At 37.6% G+C, this 20,289-nt stretch overlaps 1 protein-coding gene and 2 pseudogenes across 1 annotated transcript; 2 read left to right on the top strand and 1 right to left on the bottom strand.

The window, feature by feature from the left end:
• Positions 1–4,746: 4,746 nt before the first annotated feature.
• LOC103956079 lies at positions 4,747–7,143 on the bottom strand (annotated as a pseudogene).
• Positions 7,144–14,381: 7,238 nt separating this feature from the next.
• LOC103956035 lies at positions 14,382–17,520 on the top strand (annotated as a pseudogene).
• A 921-nt stretch (positions 17,521–18,441) lies between these two features.
• On the top strand, positions 18,442–20,091 carry LOC103956033 (2-alkenal reductase (NADP(+)-dependent)). Its single transcript, XM_009367965.3, has 4 exons — positions 18,442–19,049; positions 19,138–19,304; positions 19,413–19,495; positions 19,625–20,091. The coding sequence occupies exons 1-4, from the start codon at positions 18,611–18,613 to the stop codon at positions 20,001–20,003; spliced, it is 1,068 nt and encodes a 355-aa protein (XP_009366240.1). The 5' UTR covers positions 18,442–18,610; the 3' UTR covers positions 20,004–20,091.
• The last annotated feature ends 198 nt before the right edge of the window (positions 20,092–20,289 follow it).

Genomic DNA, 20,289 nt, shown 5'->3' with positions numbered 1-20,289 from the left:
TTTTTTCAGAGATATAGATGGATGGAAAAGAAGAAATTTGGAGGTTGTGGTTTTTTGAAACTCTCTTCTCTGCACTCTCTTTGCAACCCTCATCTCTATGGCGCACAAATTGCCAAGCCGAGAGAGCTTCGGCGAAACATCATTTTTCCGAACAGGGTAGGGCCTCGAAAATGTCATAGGATTTTACTTTTGCGACTTGATTTCATTCCAAAACATATATGTGAAATTTGGGTGTCCTTTGGTACAGTTTCAACGCGAGAGAATTTACTTCTAGAAAAAAATTATTATTATTTTATTGCCTATTACCAGGGCTATTGAAGTGCAACGGTGAAAATGCAAAAGGCGATTATTGTTCATTAAGGGTGGTTACTGTTCACTGGGTGGATAGCATAGTGTATTGCCTGGGGGGAGGGTTCCCACGCTGGAACTGCTCTAACGCAGAACCACACCCTTAGACATCTACTTTGTTACTCATGTATGTAAATATTACTCCGCCTTTGGAATATTCGGTTCCTCGTTGTAAATAAGGTTGCACATAAATTTTCACATCTATGTAAATAGTACTCCACCCTCGGACACGTATTTTGTCCCTCATTATATATCTATTTGTATAGTTAGAACTCTTTTACATGTTTTATACGGCTTTAAAACTGGCAGTAACGTGCGAACATCCTTGCTATTTATCTCTGAACTGAGTAGTTATGCATTTAAACAAGCAGTTTTAATTTTATTTCCTATGTTTGTTTCCAAAAGCAGTTCAAATGGTTGTTTCCATTCATCATTCTTTCTTTTGTTCACCGTTTTACAGTTATACTCCATGCCTGTACTTCTTTTTTAAACTACTGCCCATGAGTTTATTTAATTATTTTAATAGAAATTTTTATATCCATTCAATTTTGTTTGAATTTTCTGATAATTATTGATTTTATATGTTGACTAAGAATATTCTTCAAATTTTGAAAACAGGAAGAAAGAGGAGAGAAGAAGGTTGGAAACCTTCATGTGAGTTGAATTGAATTCGTTGTATTATGTAGGAAAAGAAAGGGATGTTATCAAATTGGCTTAAACAGACGACTTGGATTGAATTGAATTCGTTGTATTATGCAGGAAAAGAAAGGGATGTTATCAAATTGGCTTAAACAAACGACTTGGATTTTTCCTACATCTTTACCTTTTTCTTTAACAGACGCGACTTGGGATATTTTGGTTGCTACATTTTAATTCACACCACGTTTTATAATTAATTTGGATGTGCAGGAAAACTTATTATTACGAAATAAAGTTGAGGTTTCACCATATAATTAATTTGTGAAACCTAACAAGCATATGTCCTCTATGTCATTTAAATTGTATTGTCCACATATTAGGCTTAAAATTTCATCACATGTGAATAACGTGTTGAGAGTGTGAATTCCACAGAAAAAAAGAATGGACCTATTGCATGTGCTTAAAAAGATTTGAGGCTCTCTCTCTCTCTCTGTCTATATATAAAAAGAATGGACCTATTGCACGTGCTTAAAAGGATTTGAGGTACTCTCTCTCTCTCTCTCTATGTGTGTGTGTGTGTATATATATATGTGTATATATATATATATATTTTTTTTTTTTTAAACAAACGATATTATCTATACTAGGAGAAGGGGGTTGGCTTAGCCTCACATAGACTAGCAATAATGTGGTTCAAATTCGCCTTTGACAAAAATCAAACCTAAGACCTCTAACTTACAAATGAAGTAGAATATCACTATATTGTAATACTAAATGACGAGGTACTCTCTACATTATCAATTAATTTTATGAAACTTCAACCATCTTCAATTACAATACAACGCAATTGTACAATTAAAAAGTAACACTATTAAAAGGTTATGTCTATTGGGCTTTTGGACATGTTTAAGAGACAATCTCTATTTTACATCTTCAATTACAATACAGCGCAATTGTATGATTAAAAAGTAACACCTTGAAAGGTGATGTCTATTGGGCTTTTGGAGATGTTTAAGAGACAATCTCTATTTTACAAGAGTCCTCCATTGAGTTAAATGAAAGTTATCTAAAATGAAATTCAACTCATAAGCATACAAACCAGGTAACGTTGGAAGTGAAATAATGAGGAAGGTACAAATTATATTAAATGGCTTGATCTTCTTCTTTCTTTCATCCTTGTGATTACTGATGATTGTCCTTAATTAAGTAGGTGATAATATGATCAGCTAGTTGATCATGGAGTATTTCATGGTGGGTGATGTAAAACTTAGAGTCACAGGTTGTTTCTCTTCAATTGCATACCCAGTTAATGATGGGATGCATGAAGATTACAGAAAGGGTTCGAAAACCCGAGATACAGGGAGCTTTCAAAAATACAATCAGATAACAGAAGACTGTACCTTGACTTACAACAAACGTTTGAAAAACAAAATCCTATAGACTAGGAACAACTAAAAGATAAGAGTTTGAACTGATGAAGACTCCTCAAGTCGCGGGAATGACGCTGTGGGCTTGACTTCGTCTAACACCCCCCCCCCCCGATAAGCTAACAGGTTGGGGAACAACTGGAAGCTTGGACACTAATAATTTAAATCTAGACGAAGACAGTCCTTTGGTAAACAAATCAGCTAGCTGATCTTGAGAACAAATGTAATTGACTAATAATTCAGCATGAACAACCTTTTCCCGTACGTAATGATAATCAACCTCAAGGTGTTTTGTGCTCGAATGGAAGACAGGATTAGAGGCAAGAGCAATGGAAGAGACATTGTCACACAAAATCGTTGGTTGACTAAGATGCAAATGCAAATCCTTAAAAAGTGATTGAAGCCATGATAACTTGGTTGCAGCATAGGCCAACTATCTGTACTCAGCCTCCGCACTAGACCTCGAAACTGTCTTCTGTTTCTTTGAACTCCATGATAAAAGATTGGAACCCAAATAAATGCAATAACCACCCGTGGAATGCCTGGTATCTGGATTACCAGCATAATCAGCATCAGAAAACGTAGTTAACCTAGCATTTCCAAGTTTGTAAAAAAGTCCATGATTATGCGTGGCTTTCAAGTAACAGAGAATACGTTTCACTATCTTCCATTGAGTAAGTTTTGGTGCATGCATAAACTAACAAACTTGATTAACCGCGTAGGATAAATCAGGACAAGTAATAGTAATACACTGCAATGCGCCAACAACACTACGATAATGTGCTGGATTTTCATATGCCTCACCATCATATGCACTCAGCTTTTGTCCACAGGAAACTGGGGTTGATATAGGCTTAGCATCAGTGAACTTTGTATGTGTGAGTAGGTCCAAAGCATATTCGGACTGACTGAGATGCATGCAATTCCCAAAATATTTAACTTCAACACCAAAAAAATAGTGAAGAAGTCCCAAATTCTTCATGCAAAATAAGGTCCATAGCTTGGTAATCAAGTGTGCCATTTGTCGTGGACTATTTTGAAAAACTGTAATCACAAGTAGATTCGTGAAAACCAAGTTGAAGCAAAAATTCTGAAAAACGATGAAACCACACCCTAGGAGCTTGTTTTAAACCGTAAATGGAACACTACAGTTTACAAACATGGTGGGGAAACTGCTTGTCAACAAACCCCGCAGGCTGTCTCATGCATACTTCTTCATCTAATAGTCGTGCAGAAACACATTCTACACATCAAGCTATCGAACATGCCAATTTTTAGAGACTGCAAGATTGAGAACAAGTCAAATGGTACTGTGTTTGACAACAGAACTAAAGGTCTCGATGTAATCAACTCCAGCCTGTTGATGAAAACCATTTGCCACTAAGCATGTTTTATGTCTTTCAATAGTACCATATGCATTCCTCTTTATTTTGAACACCCACTTGTTGGGCAAAAGATTCATATTTGGACGATATGGAACCTCGTTGATACGTGCCAGCACCACAATTTGAGAGAGAAGAACCGTGCCTAACACCACGGCGCCCGACCTCCACCTCGTCCTCTTGCAGCAACAAAGGCATTAACCGAAGCCTGTTCCACCATAGGAGGAGCATGCTCCAACATTCTTCGTTCAGTGGTCAGCAATAACGCCTCAAGAGTCGGATACGTGATGGGTGTATCACAAGCCTGAGCAACGTTAACAGTGATCTCAAAGGCTGGACCAAGATTGTTCAACACCAATTGTACTAACTCCTCGTCACTCACCGGTTGCCCAGCTAGGGCAAGGGTATCAGCAATCGCACTCATGCGATCCAAGTAGTCCGCCACAGAAAGATCACCCTTCTTTGTCTGCAGTAATTCAATCCTGAGAAACAAAATTATATTCTATGAAGAAGAAGCATAACGTTGCTCGAGAGCTTCCCAAGAGCTCGAGCACTTCTCTTGTTGGCCACAACAAACAAAATAGATGTAGTAAGAGAGTCCTTGATCCAATTGAGAATTATTTGATCCTGCTGCACCAATGAGGTATAGGCATATGTTTAGGGGGACACACTAGAGTGCCATCAACATACCCCATTAAATCTTTACTCTTGAGAATAAGAAAGATTTGGGCCAATCACAGTGGGTAGTTGGTCCTGCCAAGCTTGATGTTTACCACAGTGGTCATGGAGGAAAAGGGATGGGTGGGATTGTTTGGGGGGATAGGATTGGAAGGTTGAGGGGAAGCACCATTTTTTCAGCCATTGGAAGCGAGGAAAAAAAAAAACAAGGATCGTTGTTGGTAGACATTAAGGCTCAATACCATGTAAAACTTAGAGTCACGGGTTGTTTCTCTTCAATTGCATACCCAGTTAATGATGGGATGCATGTATTTATATTAACTAGAGGATTACAGAAAGGGTTTGAAAACCCGAGATAGAGAGAGCTTTCAAAATTACAATCAGATAACAGAAGATTGCATGCGCAGTTTGACTTACAACAATCATTTGAAAAACAAAATCCTATAAACTAGGAACAGCTAAAAGATAAGAGTTTGAACTGATGAAGATTCCTCAAGTCACGGGAATGACGTTGTGGGCTTGACTTCGTCTAACAGGTGAAACAAGGCTCTCCATGTTCAAAGCCACTTGAGAAGAGTGTACATCTCCGGAGAATACGGTTCGAAATTTTCTGTGTGCCGGATTGTAAATTACTAGTTTCCTTTGATGCAAGAGGATTAGAATTTCCCCGTTGTTCAAAATACTCAGAAGTGAAATCAGCCCTAGGTATTCAGAATCCATCTTCTGCGGAATGGTAGTGAAAATAGACCAAGATGCCTTGACCCATACTCATTCATTAGCCACACCTGATAATCAGACCCATGAGGGCTGTGGAGCATACTAAGCCGCCCTCCTAAAACCCCCAAACCATAGAACGAGAATTTTTTGTCCCCGTCACCCGGTAGGGGAACTTGCCGGTACGTCTCCTCTGTTATATCGAAAGAAACAATTGAGAAAGGCCTCTCATTATCACCGTATGCGGCAGCTTGATCGGTAGTCTTTCCACGGCGAACTGCCCAGTGGAGAGCCTCGTTGAGTAAAGTTCCGACCACGTTGAACAGAAAGTAAAAAGGTAGGGTTTCGGCTCTGGCTTTCCATGTATTGTTCTTCAAAGAATAAATGTCAAGTTGGGTGGCGAAAATGCCAGCCTTACTTGAAGAAGTGGCCCTTACTATTTTATAATCGTCCTTGCACAAATCGTAACCGAAGCCATAGAAGTAATCCTTACCGGAGATTGTCATCAGCTTTGGGGCTACATGAACTTGCCTGATGGATGGATTATAAATCATCATATATTCCGAGGCAAGCACCAAACACACCAGGCCGTTACAAGAGCCGACAATCTTCATGTCTTTGACAGGTCGCCTCATTGTCACAGGGTACTCATGCTCCTCCTCCATAACCTTAGTAGTAGTATTAGCACTGGTTGTGCCAGCTGCTTCTTCTTTTGTTTCTGTGTCTGCCTTTGCTTCTGCTATAGGTTCTGCTTCACCGTCGCCAGGGGATGGCAAGGTTGCCGTTGCAGTTGCATCAATAGTAGTGATATTGAGAATATGTACGTGGACGGACTGAAGGAGGGGCAAAGTGGAGAGCATGAGTCGCGCGCTTGAAGATGTAGTTTTGCCATGAGCATCATGATCATGATCACAATCATGGTCATCGACATCTTGTTTGGTAGAGTGGATAAGGAGGTGTGACTTGACAAATTTTGGGTCAGAGATGAGAGCAAGCCATGGCTTGCATACGCTTCTGAAACGAAGGAGGGACTTCACCGGCAATTGCAGTAGAATTTCCTGCACAATCTCATAAGGAAGCTGCCGGTGATCATCTTGTTTATTATGCATATTGGAATTGTCTAATAAGTTTTCCATGTGATATACAATTGGTTGTGGGAGGCTTGATGAAACTTGATACTTGAGTTCCACTATTTATATAGCAATCACTGCAATAACTAAGGAATAAGACTTGGCTGCTGAACATTTCAGCAGGAGGTCCTGCTTACACCCAATTCCAGGTAAACATGTGTCTAAGTTTTGATCACTCGAGATTGGGTGTAAGCAGGACCTGGCTGCTGAAATGTTCAGCAGCGAAGCAGCATCCATAACTAAGTGCAAGTTGGCAGGCTTGATCCTTCACCTACAAGCCAATTCATCTGTCATTTTAGCATCTATTTATAAATTAATGAAGGCATACAGAGTCGATTAATAAGGTGCACTAATTAAAAAATTTAAAAGTCATAGACGAAAAAATGAACAAAAAGAAAGTATTCACTTTCCTTCTATATCTTGCAACTATAGTATTTTTGCCTTGGTGGATCTCTCTCTCATCAATAAAAGTCTGGACAACTGCAGATTAACTAAACAATAGAAGCTAGCTAATTAAACAAATCTTTAATCTATATAATAAAGCGAGCAGTGCGATCAACAGTGAAATCACCTGATGCCGACAAAAAATTTGGTGTCACCCCCCTTAGACAAAATATTTGAAACAAGCTGCCCGTCAGCCAAAAAAATTCAAAACCTACCTAAAATAATATATCAAATCATGCAAGAGTAAGTTGGTAATTTGGTCAACATTATATAAATATAAATGGGAGAGAAAAGAATAAAAAAATGAAAAGAAAGAGAGAAAAGAATAAACAAATGACAAAGTTGATAGGTGCCCACGTGATGGGGAAGAAAAATATAATAAAAAATAAGAAAAATCATGAATATTGTGTTCAAAACATTTTAAGATGCGTATAGCCCCGATGATAAAAAAAGAAAATAACGAAATCACAAAATATTGAAGCAATTCATGCATATAAATACATTTAAAATGTCTAAATCGTGCGTAGCACACTGTGATTAAAAAAATGTCTTTTGCACTCGGTTGTTTATTAAATATTATTTCTCAAATTTTAAACACTTAAGAGGTGCGTAGTGCGAGTTACAAAAAAGTCTCTCACACGTGCATAATAATGTGATTCAATTAGTTGTCAAATCAATTTTTTTTAACAAACGATGTTATCTATAATATGGGGAAGGGAGGTGGGCTTAGCCTCACAATGAGCTAGCAATAATGTGATTCAATCAATTGTTTATTAAATATTATTTTCTCTATTCTTAATGTAAATTCTATAAAAATCGATTTTATTATGTGAATTTCACTGCTTTAATTGGTTTATAAGGGTTTCTTCTAGTATGATCTAAAATTATTCATTTACTTCAAATATTTAACTTTTCTTTTGTCAATTTACGTATATAAATACATTTAAAGCGTATAAATCACACATAACATACCATGATTTAAAAAATACTTCTTGCACGCACTTGAGTGCGTGCATGAAGGCTAGTAATAATAACGTGAGTGCATGAAGGCTAGTAATAATAAAACAAAGAGTACTCACGTGCGTGCATGAAGGCTAATAATAATAACGTGCGTGCATGAAGGCTAGTGATAATAAAACAAAGAGTACTACGTTGTGGAACTTGCACACCGACTCCAGAATCAAGTCAATGAAATTTGTCTCCACCTTATTTAATTAACGTGACTCAAAAGATATCTGCCTAACCCACCAGTAGCTTGGAGTTACGGATAAGTATAAACAAGGCCTTTATATAATACGTTGGAAGATAATATAAGAGAGATTATATTCACACACCTTAAATTACTTCTCTCACATCTTTTTAATTTTTTAATATTTTCTACACACCACTAACATTTAATAGAAAAATATTAAAAAATTAAAAGGATGTGAGAGAAGTAATTTAGGATGTGTGAATATAATCTCTCTAATATAAATGTATTGGAAGCCAGCAATATATAATTAAAAAAGTTAACGATATATATGCCAATGGTGATATGAACAGTGGCTTTGGTTCACGGGACAAAAATTTTAATGTCGCCCCCTTTGACAAAAATAATTGAACCAAATTGCCCTTCAACCAAAAAAATTCAAAACGTACCGAAAATAATATATCAAATCATGCAAAGATAAGTTGGTGATTAAGTCATCATAAAATATAATATAAATATAAATGAGAAGAGAGAAGAATAAAAAAAAATTAAAGGGAATGGAGAAAAGAATAAACAAATGACAAAATTGATGATGCCCAAGTGATGGGGAAGAAAAATATAATAAAAAATAAGAAAAATCATGAATGTTGTGTTCAAAAATTTTAAGAGGCGTGTAACGCTGGTGATAAAAAAAAGAAAATAACAAAATAAAAAAAATATTGAAGCAATTCACGCATATAAATACATTTAAAATGTCTAAGTCGCGCGTAGCGCGTTGTGATTCAAAAAATACATTTTGCACTCGGTTGTTTATTAAATATTATTTCTCAATTTTTAAACATTTAAGAGGTGCGTAATGCCAATTATAAAAAAAAAAGTTTCTCGCACATGCATAATAATGCGATTCAATTAGTTGTCAAATGATCTTTTTTTTTTTTTAACAAACGATGTTATCTACACTAAGGGAGAGAGTGGGCTCAGTCCTACAATGAGCTAACAATCAGTTTATTAAATATTATTTTTTCTAATCTTAACGTAAATTCAATAAAATGTAGATGGAAATTGAAATACCGTTTTTATTAATAAGGATTCAATTGCTTTGATTAGTTAAAAGACCACTTTTATTAAATGTATTTATTATTCATTTCCGTCTACATTAATAAATACATTTAAAACATGTAAATCACGCGTAACACATCGTGATTCAAAAAATGCCTTCTACATGCGCGTAAGCGCGTGCATGAAGGCTAGTGTGTGTGTGTGTGTATGATAACCACGATTCACTGTCATTCAGCAAACGCATCGATCCTAATTTCAGACAAATCAAATTAGTTTAGTTTATAAAATCGATCAGTCTATTATAATCATCATTCAAAACCAACATTCCAAATTACTTTAACTATTTGTGCAGGCAGAGTAACTAATTAGCTAATTACGTCTTTCGGTTATGTGCAGGGCATGCCAACTCGTCAGCTGAGCTCAGCCGGGGAGTAAAATGTGTTGATGTAGCGTTGAACGTATTGTTGACTTCTTGATCTTATGATTGCGTAGAGGAAGGAACACGTCTCGGCCTTCGGGTTCTAGAGCCTGAAAATAAGATTGCTAGTTCTGTGAAGTTCAATATCAAATTCGCCCTTCAATGTGCCAAAAGTAGTAACCTGGTAACACCTCACTTCGCCAACAAGTCTGATAAGATGACATCTACCATCAAGGACTCGAAAATCCTTGTTGACCGAGACTTGGATAAATAATTAGTCGGTCTCGAAACAGTGTTGTTTATCCAAACTGAAGGTGCTCATTGATCGGCTGATTCTACTGCTCTAGTGTTGTTTATCCAAACCAAAGATGTCGTCGGTTGCCTTCACAGTGTTTTTTATCCAAACTGAAGATGTGTTGGCGGAAGAAATGGAAGAAGAATAAAAATCTCAAGGTTGTTAAGAAGTTTTGCGCAGGGTAATTTGTGTGTTGATTTGGAGAGACCTTCTAAATTACCTGCCGATTTGTATTTATAGAGATGCTACACTGGTTTTGGCGGCTGTCACTTGTTGTAGAATCCAATTGCATTTCAAACTCATGCCAAAGCCCATGTTTTAGTTGTTTGACTAATCTTTATCTCATTATGACACATTTAATTAACTCAAAGCTCAACCCCAAATGATCATCTCATGCAAACTGAGCTATGTGTTCATTTGGAGCAATCTGATGTACTACCACTTTATCTCCAAATCTTGCATGTGATGCCATTTGACTAAAAATCTTGGCATCCTGCCAAGGATATTCGGTCCCACCATCATTTCATAATCTTTATCTATGCATGCATGGTAATCTCTTGCCGCATCACGTCATTATTTCTTTATTTTATCTAGCGTATCATCATGGCTGACTTTTCAAACAAGATAAAAGCCCATCATAACTTATCTGACCAAAAGCTTAGCCTATCTAGTCTTCTTACCTCATCATAATTCCATCACCATTATTTTAGCATTACCCCATGCTTTCTGCAAAGCAAAACACCTCTGAAACTTTATTACCACACAGCACTTAAGCCACGTCCACAGAACCGACCCAAAAACATCTGCATTTTTGGAAATAATTTTCAATAATTCCTCAGATAATTTTATTATGATTAAAATCAATAATAACATCCAGATAAATTATTTATCAATCATCTCAATCTTTTTGCAATCCAACGATTCAGATTTTTACTCATTCTACGGCCTCGATTGCTCGGACCGATAGTGTAAAATCGGATCCATACACCATTATATACAGTATATATACTTCAGTTGAAATTTAAAACTAGCCAAATACCTAGTGGAGTATTGTCGGCCGGCCGACTTAGACGGGATGCGCGAGCTTGAAAGATTAACCACCGGCCAATATTTAATCTCTCTCTCTCTCTATATATACATATGTGATTCTTTGACAGGGCTAGCTAATGTATCAGGTATAATACCACCTCCATCTCTATCTAGTTATACAACTGACACATGCATAAATCTATACAACAAAATAAACATATACATACTGGTTGTTGAGGTGGGAAGTATAAATTACCTGCAGGCTGGCCGTGATCGGTTGAAGAAATTAATCGCGCGGGTAGCCGCAAGCTAGGCGTGGGAGCCTAGGTTTCTTGTAATAGAAGCAGCTGGTTCATTTCCAAAAGATGCGCAGTTAGTGTAATATGATGGGATTTCGACTTTCATTCATTACAAACTGGAAATGGCTTCGTTAATTGGGCAAGTCGTAGGTGATGTGGAAGAGGAATGAGAAATTAAGATGTGTTTGCCGCTACACACACATACTTATGTATATGCCGCACAGCAAATGCTATAGAATATATAGTTCAGACGAGAGAGAGATGAGTAGAGTAGACTCGGCCGGCGCGTTGAAATTGTACTTGTTCTTAATTTGGTGTTAGCATGCAGCGCATACATTCAACTTTCACCCTTGAGTCCAGATCATGCCTTATTGATATCCTAATTGAAGGAAGTTAAATTCCACAACAAAATCAATTGGAAAAATACAGAGTAACCAAAATTCTTATAAATTTTTGTAAGGTTTTTTCTTTTATCAATGTAAGAATCTTTTACCTTCACATCCTTACACACCACCTCATGTGTGGTGAACTTTTAGCCAAATACGTAGTCAACACAAATTAGATGAAATTAAGCATGTGTAGATATTGAGCTTTACGCGTGAGCTAAATTGCTTTAATATCTTAAACAATATTGAAATTTCATTATAAAATCAATTGATAATCCAAATAGTAACTCAACTTTTTATAAACTCTTTTAAAATTTCTCTTTTCAATTTATTACCTTCATAGTCGCACAATAATTGCCATGATGCGGTATTTTCTGTGCGTGTCAACTGTCAAGTGGTGTTAAATATTGGTAAAATTATATAGTTGTAAAAGTTAAAGTAGCAGTACGTGACGTGATGGTAACTATATATATATATATAAGTTAAAGTAGCAGTACGTGACGTGATGGTAAATATATATATATATATATATATATATATGCTGGTCGATCGTTTAATTTGAATGAAATTTACAACTCCTATAAGCTAGCTAGCTAGAAATATTGAATCTAGCTATCTTGTTCTTGTCAACGGTGGAGTAGTCTATCAGATACCGCTGAATGTGTCAAATAAATCGCCTTCAGTTGGATGAGATCATCTTCAACGGATGGATCTAGAGGATCAGAGTGTTAAAATTAATTTGAAAATCGTTTTCAACTGAGGATTAAACCAGAAGGCTGGTGGATCCCACAGAATCTGAAAGAGCCAAAGGGCTAGCTAGAAATTAAAAAAAAATATAAATACATTCTTATCAGTTATAACCTACAAGAATGCTTAAACAAAAATTTGTATCCAACGACTAGCTGACTAGCCGTTGAATTCAATTTTTTTTTTAAATTCTTAAAAATTCTAATTTTATTTCTTCCTATAAATATCTAAATCATTCATTAAATTTAAGTTCTAATTTTTTTGGTTTTTTGGACCAGTTACCATTGTAATTTTTAAATATAAGTTGTAATTTTTAAATTTAAGTTGTTTGATTTGAATTTAAATTGTTGTAGTTTTTAAATTTAAATAATAAATTATGTTTGGTCCTCGATTGGATACGGTTTTTTGTGACATGACTAAAACGAGCCCTATGGCCCTTTGGCCCTTGGTTGGAGACGGAGGCAAACATGATCCTATATTGTTCATTAAAATATTAATATCTTAGATGGCTAGAGAGCTAAAACGAGCCCTCTGGCTAGCCCTCGGTTGGAGATGGCCTGAGTCCAAGATACCGAGGCTATAACATTTGATAATAGCCAAGGTTAAAGAGATTAAATTTTGGCTAAATAGCCAAAATGGTACCTGAGATTTGCATAATCAATAGAAATGGTCCCTGAGATTGAAAATCAATAGAAATGGTCCATGAGATTGTCCACCATCCATGATTTTGGTCATTCTGTTAAAAATTCTTTGGGCAATTTTCAAAGCGTCATAACTCAATCGTTTCTTAACCAAATTCGACCCATAATATGTCAAACTGAAGATAGAAAAGTGTAAAACAATATTATACTTATTTGGAAGCCCAATGGTTGCCGAAGATGGCTATAAAATAGTCTGAAGGGTGGCTGGTCCGCAAAAAAACTGGAAAACTCGCCGGAAACTGGATAAACTTTAAATGTTCATAACTTCTTCAATACTCAACGAAATTGAGTGATTTAAAAACGAAAATCATACTTCTTGACGTTTCTCAGTTCTGGAAACTCTTCTACTTTTTGCTTAGTCAAGCTAGCCTTTTTGTCATTTCTCCTTTGGTTGTTTATCACTTGCTTCGGTCATAACTCATGGTGAAATACCCATCACTTGTATCTGGCATGTCTACTGGTTTGAAAGTGATCACAATAGTTCTTTTGTGTTGGACCTTCCTTTCTTTCCTTCCCTTTTTTCTTCCAATCAGATTTACCGCCAAGTTTCTGTTTGTCATCTTTTAAGTTAGCTCTTTTGTTTTTTTCCTCGATGGGAGGACCTTCATAGTAGCTTCTCCAGTAGTTTCTACGGTGAATAATTTCAGTTAATTCTGAATGTTGTCGGCAAGACCTCCGATGTACTTCATGAACACACCGTAGTCATTGACATCGATATTGAAAACCATAGCTTGGTTATGGAACTCAGTAGTATTCTCTTGGATAGTTTGCTTGAACCTTTGTTGGAAGTGTTGCCACTTGGTTCTCCAATTATAACTGATTGGTGTTGTAGCACTTCTTGGCTTCCTCTTGGATGCATCACAGATTGGTGCTGGTATCACCCTTCACTTGTAGTTTTTGAAGTTTGGCCAACATGGCCTCCTCTGTTGTCTTGTAATCGCAGCCATGGCATGACAACAAGGAATACCACATAGATCCCATTTTCTGCATGAATATGAGTACCTATTTAAATCCACTGCATATTGTGTCCTGTACATGTGTGTCACTTGAAACTTGCCTTCCCCAGCATTTTGAGCAATGCATGATCCACTAATTTGTTATGGTATTTGGGGTTTACTGTTGATAAGGTTGAAGAAATGAAGAAATGGATTGCTCTGTAGGTGCAGTTCATGTGTCAATACAGAAGAAGAAAAGAAATTGTTTTCTGATACAATTTCATTTCTTTTCTTTCTAATTTTACGTTCTTAACATATAATAAAATCGCAGTAAAGTAGAGAATCTACATGTTGCTTCAAGCTGATATCTCAAAAGTAGAATGCGTGTGAATTAGTTTGATTCAGTAAGTTAGTAAAACCCCAAATCCCAAAAATCCAACCACAAACCAACAAATTCATTTTTTTGTGTCATATAAAAACCAACGCATTCAAGTATGAAAATGATAGGACGGCACAAACACCTATTTTAATGTATTAGGACCACCCCACATAAATTGATTTTCTTCATTGATTACTAGTGTGCAATTGTTAAAAATTCATCTGATGAAACAAATTAGAAGAAAAGTACTTACTATAACGTGGAGGCTCCCCACCATCTCTGAGTTGGAAAGACGTCTCCTCGTTCAACCAACGTTGAAAATTCATCAAGGTTCTTCTCTAACTAGCGGACATGAAGACGGCAAAGGGGACATCAAGATGCGGACATGAAGACGGCAAAGGGGACATCAAGTCGGCAAAGCGGCATCGACAAAGGTGAAATAAACGACCAATGCCGTTAACAACTTGACTTGACATTGCTGATTGCTCACAGCGCATTTAAACATTCCGCGATCGGCTCTGTTTGTAACAAGAGAAGCAAATTCAATAGAAAAAGAATAAAAAATGGAAGTGACGAGCAACAAGCAGGTGATATTGAGAGACTATGTCACCGGCTTCCCCAAAGAATCCGACATGCAATTAGTCACCGCGGCCACCACCGAGCTGAAGCTTCCAGAAGGTTCCAATGGGGTTCTGGTGAAGAACCTCTACTTGTCCTGCGACCCTTATATGAGAGGCCGCATGACCAAGCGCGAACCCGGCAGTTATGTCGGCTGCTTCGTCCCCGGTTCGGTCAGTTCATCATCCCTCTCTGATCTCCCTAACTTGTTATACTTTTAGAATTGTTAGCATTAATTTCTCTATATTTACAAATGGGGCTGAAGGATTTGAGATGAACGTAATCCTCACAACTTCCCCTTGGTGTCTGAATATCTCTGCTTTATAATATACAGAGACTAATTCAAGCTTGCATTTTAATTTTGTGATGAACGTAATCCAACCAATGTCATTTTTCTTGGCCAAACAAAACAGCTTGCATTTTTGTTCCTATTTAGTACTACTAACTTGATCACATTGATATTGAAATGCTGTGGACTGGCAGCCTATAACCGGATACGGAGTGGCTAAAGTTTTGGAATCGGGGGATCCCAAGTTCAAGGAAGGCGATTTCGTTTGGGGGATGACCGGGTGGGAAGAATACAGTCTCATCACTGCCACACAGGCCCTGTTTAAGATTCACGACACCGATGTCCAACTCTCTTACTATACTGGAATTCTAGGTATATTTCTAGTGCTATTTTCACCAAATTTTGAAGTTGATGTCTTCGGAAAATTGCTTCTGCGGCACATAGCTAGCTATCTGAAATTTATAATCTCATACGTTTGTATTGACTAATGAAACTTGAGTGTGAAGTTCGTAAGTCTTGAATGAAATTGGTAGATAAATTGGTTCACATATGTCACATATTGTTATATGCTGAGTGACTTGATTCCAATTTTCATTCTAAGATCAGAAGTTTAAGGACAGTGTCAAAATCTTCGTTTTTGACGAATGGTCTTCTCTCATGAAAGGATCTCCACATTTCGATTTCTAGCTGTATCTTTCCTGCATTGACCAATATGATACTGACAGTGAATTGCTTTTGCTCAATTCTGACACTCTTTAGTAGTGTAGTAAGGAACTTGATTGCCATCAAACATTTTTTTTTTTTTTCCATTAGTCATGCAGTAACTTACCTGCCTTGATGTGTACTATTCTTCTTGATAGAATGGGATGATAGAGTAATCCATTCTAATCAAATTTAAACCGTCATGAAACATAATTTTGGTAATATGTAAGGCTTAATTTGTATGCATGATATGTCCTGCTTGATGCTCAAGGTTCATCTACTATATTTGTCTTATGTAGGAACGCCTGGTATAACTGCTTATGCTGGTTTTCATGAGGTTTGCACGCCAAAGAAAGGAGAGACAGTCTTCGTTTCTGCCGCATCTGGAGCAGTAGGTCAACTTGTTGGGCAATTCGCAAAGTTGTTGGGAGTGCTGGAAGCAAAGAAAAGGTGAGTCATTGCTATTTGGTAATCAATAGGAAATTAGGAATTAATACATTAATTGGCAATTCATAGCTGTGAGTCAGAATATTCTTGTAAAGACATGTATGTATGACGATTTTTTGTGGTTCGCAAATTTGGAAAATGAAACAGAACATCTTGTGCTGAAGTACAAATGGTGTTGGTGACCAATAATTTTTTTATCATCATTGCCATCAAATGTGTTCAACTCGTTTACTTTTATTCTTCAACATGCTGGAGTCAATTGAAGCACTTCAATGTTATATATTTGTATGCCTTTTCTGCGAGTTAAGGTTGATTTGCTGAGGAACAAGTTCGGGTTTGACGAGGCTTTCAATTATAAAGAAGAACCTAACTTGGATGCTGCCTTAAAAAGGTCAGTCCTATATATCTGTGTAATGTGTTTTAACTTTTGATCAGAATCAGAACTTTATGAATGGTGATGAGGGGCATTTTTGTTTCTAATTTTAATCTGCTGAAGGCAGACTGAGTTTTTCATGTGTCAACAATACGACCCCTTTTCTGAAAGGCCTTAACATCAATAACAAAACTTAAGATCTAATCCCCAATCTTTCGAAAGAGAGAGAAGATTAGAAAATGAAAGAAAATGAAAGGTTCTTGAGTATGTGAGGTTGATTTTCCACTTCCTATATATTGCTTAAACATTGGGCTAAACATGTATATTCTGAATGTGTAATTTACTTAACAGGTACTTTCCTGAAGGCATCGATATATACTTTGAAAATGTTGGGGGAAAGATGCTCGATGCAGTCCTGCTAAACATGAGGATGAATGGCCGAATCACAGTTTGTGGGATGATCTCGCAGTACAACCTTGAGCAGAAGGAAGGCGTGCATAATTTAACGTCAATGATCTCTAAACAGCTCCGTATGCAAGGTTTCGTGGCTTCTAGTTTCTATCATCTCTACGGGAAGTTTCTTGAAACAGTACTACCATCCATAAAAGAAGGGAAGATAACATACGTGGAAGATGTAGTTGAAGGCATTGAGAGCGCTCCGGCAGCTCTGATAGGGCTCTTTGCCGGCCGCAATGTCGGAAAGCAGGTGGTTTTAGTTTCCAGGGATTGACTTCATCACTCACAGACGCCCAATAGTCCCTGTTAGCGTGTGTGTAACTAGTAAATTACAACTTGTACGAGGTGGTTTTTGTAACAGCATGTTCTGGTTATAAATAATTGTGTTGAGGGGAGCTGTTTTGTTCCCTTAATAAATGTTCTCTGATTAAGCTTAGCATGATCACGTGGTAATACCAAGCTCAAGTAAAATTTCTGGATTGTCAAATCAACCCTTTTTTTTTAACTAAATCCATCCAATATTACAAGGGAAGAGATTCTTTCAAAAATCAGAGCATCGATAATTGAAAAAGCTTTACAAGGAGACTTAGATGTACATTGGAACCAAGATGGTCTCAATACCACTTGGAGTGTGGAAAATATACATTTGAAGGTCTTCCAAGGGGAGGAGGATTCTCTACCCTCCTAATCTCTCTACCCTTCCGTGCCCTCTTATTTGAACGGTCACGGTTAAGCCACATCAACATCTTATATTGATTTTTTTATAGAGATAATAAGATAAAAAACAATGTGTGAGAGAAGGGGATGGAAGGGGATGGGAATAGGAGGGTAGAGAATCCTCCTTCCTTCCAAGGACCCTTCATTGTTTAGTATGAGTCTCTTTTGTGCCTACCAAGGCATATTTTGACAAGTTGCGTTGACAACACTCAACAAATTATATCAATCACTAATCAGTTTGATTGACGATAATGAACCCACCAAGTGTGCAATAAAATTCGATAAAATGCCTCAGTGAATTCGCGCTTATTTCTATCTAAAAAACTTGTACTTTAACACTGAAATCCTTTAAGGTGTTTCTAAATCCGCCGTTGAATAGAGAGTCAATATGTATAATTTTGGTAAAAAAGCCAGACAAAAACAGCAGTCTAAAACTCCAATACTTGAGTTCAAATCACGTGTTACTCAAATAGAGAGGCCACATAAAATTTTAGTTACAGAAGATTTTGAACATCAAACAAAAAAAAAATATAGAAATATTGAACGAGTAAAAGGTGATAAGGATTTACACGTTTTAGGCGAGTCATGAGGTTTGCCTTTATTTATGGACACGACGACATTGCTAGCCCATGCATCGAACTAGAACAAACAATCGCACGTGTGTCCACACCACTACCACTCACGAAAACCCCTCTTCTTCTCTCTGGGACTTCTTCTATTTGCCCTGCATTCTTCGCATCTGGATTTCCTAATTCTAATCTTGCAAAACTGAACAGAGAAAAAGTTACTAACACGGAGACGAGGCTGCAATGGCGAATAATGTCGAAGCGGAGGGCGTGGAGGAAGTGAGCAACAAGCAGGTGTTACTTAAGGAGCATCTCATGAGTGGGAATCCAAAGGACTCCAACATGTGCGTGAGCACCAGCAAGATCAAGCTCAAGCTCCCTCGGGGATTCACCGGCGTTCTACTCAAGAATCTCTACCTCTCGTGCGACCCTTACATGGCTGCGCGCATGAAGAAGCTCGACGCTTCCTCCTCCTACGCCCTCGACATGTACAGACCTGGTCAGCCTATAAGCGGATACGGAGTGTCTAAGGTTTTGGATTCCGGCCATCCCAAATTCGCCAAAGGCGACTTGGTTTGGGGGTTTACCGGCTGGGAAGAATATAGTGTCATCACGGCCACGGAATCTTTGATAAAAATTCAGCACACTGATGTCCCCCTCTCTTACTATACTGGAATTCTTGGTAACCCGTTAGCGCTTGAGCGATCCTGTATATTCGTATACATATACTTATCCTCTTGATTGAATCTCTTCACTTTCTTATTACGCAGGCATGAATGGTATGACTGCTTATGCCGGTTTCTATGAGGTTTGTTCACCTAAGCCGGGGGAGAAAGTCTTTGTTTCCGCCGCAGCTGGAGCGATTGGCCAGCTTGTTGGCCAGTTTGCCAAATTGTCGGGCTGCTATGTTGTTGGAACTGCTGGAAGCAGAAAAAAGGTAACTTAAATTAACTATATATGCTAATTGCTAGCATCAACCAAAACCACTTGTCATTTTTATTAGCTTTGAATGGATCTCCTTACAATATTATTTACACTATATAAGGTCGATCTGCTAAAGAACAAGTTTGGATTCGACGAAGCTTTCAACTATAAGGAAGAGACCGACTTGGTTGCAGCTCTGAAAAGGTTAGTATAGTAACCGAGATCAACTTTAAGAGCATTCACCCCTGCACCCGACGTCCTGAGTTTGAATTCCCCATCCCCAAATATTCATTCAAAGAAAAGTATACGACGAGATGTGGGTGTATGATGCAGGTACTTTCCGGAAGGCATTGACATATACTATGAGAGTGTTGGGGGAAAGATGCTGGATGCAGTGCTACTAAACATGAGATTCAAAGGGCGGATCGCAGCGTGTGGAATGATCTCACAGTTCGACGGTAGCCAGACTGCAGGTGTACAGAATTTGATGTACATGATCGGGAATCGGGTGCGCATGGAAGGGTTCATAGTGGCGGATCACTTTCACCTTTATCCAAAGTTCCTAGACCTGGTCATATCCTACATCAAACAAGGCAAATTGACTTATGTGGAAGACATTGCTGAAGGCCTTGACAATGCTCCCAAAGCCCTCGTCGGCCTCTTCTCCGGCCGCAATATTGGAAAGCAACTTGTCTTAGTTTCCAAGGAGTGACACTATTATCATCCATTCCTTTCCACTCAATCAAAATATTCGTAATGTAGTACTCTTCCTATATATAATCTTACACAACCTTTTATCATTCAAATATGTAAACTATATAGTAGAACCAAATACTCATTCGTTACCAAATAGTTCGGAGGTTTTGATCTAACAGCCAAAAACATTGGAGTGCAAAATACCCCGGAGCATAATAGAAAATCCCAGAATCGCATAATAACAAAACTATATGACATCTATGCTTAACACACTCCCCTTAAACACTATATTGTTCTGCTCC

Source organism: the organism of the source record quoted next, unplaced genomic scaffold (assembly GCF_019419815.1).
Source record: "Pyrus x bretschneideri cultivar Hongxiangsu unplaced genomic scaffold, Pyrus_bretschneideri_v1 Contig44, whole genome shotgun sequence".
Taxonomy (NCBI): Eukaryota; Viridiplantae; Streptophyta; class Magnoliopsida; order Rosales; family Rosaceae; genus Pyrus; species Pyrus x bretschneideri.
The sequence above is the reverse complement of the archived record's forward strand: the minus strand, read 5'-3'. Positions and strand labels throughout refer to the sequence as shown.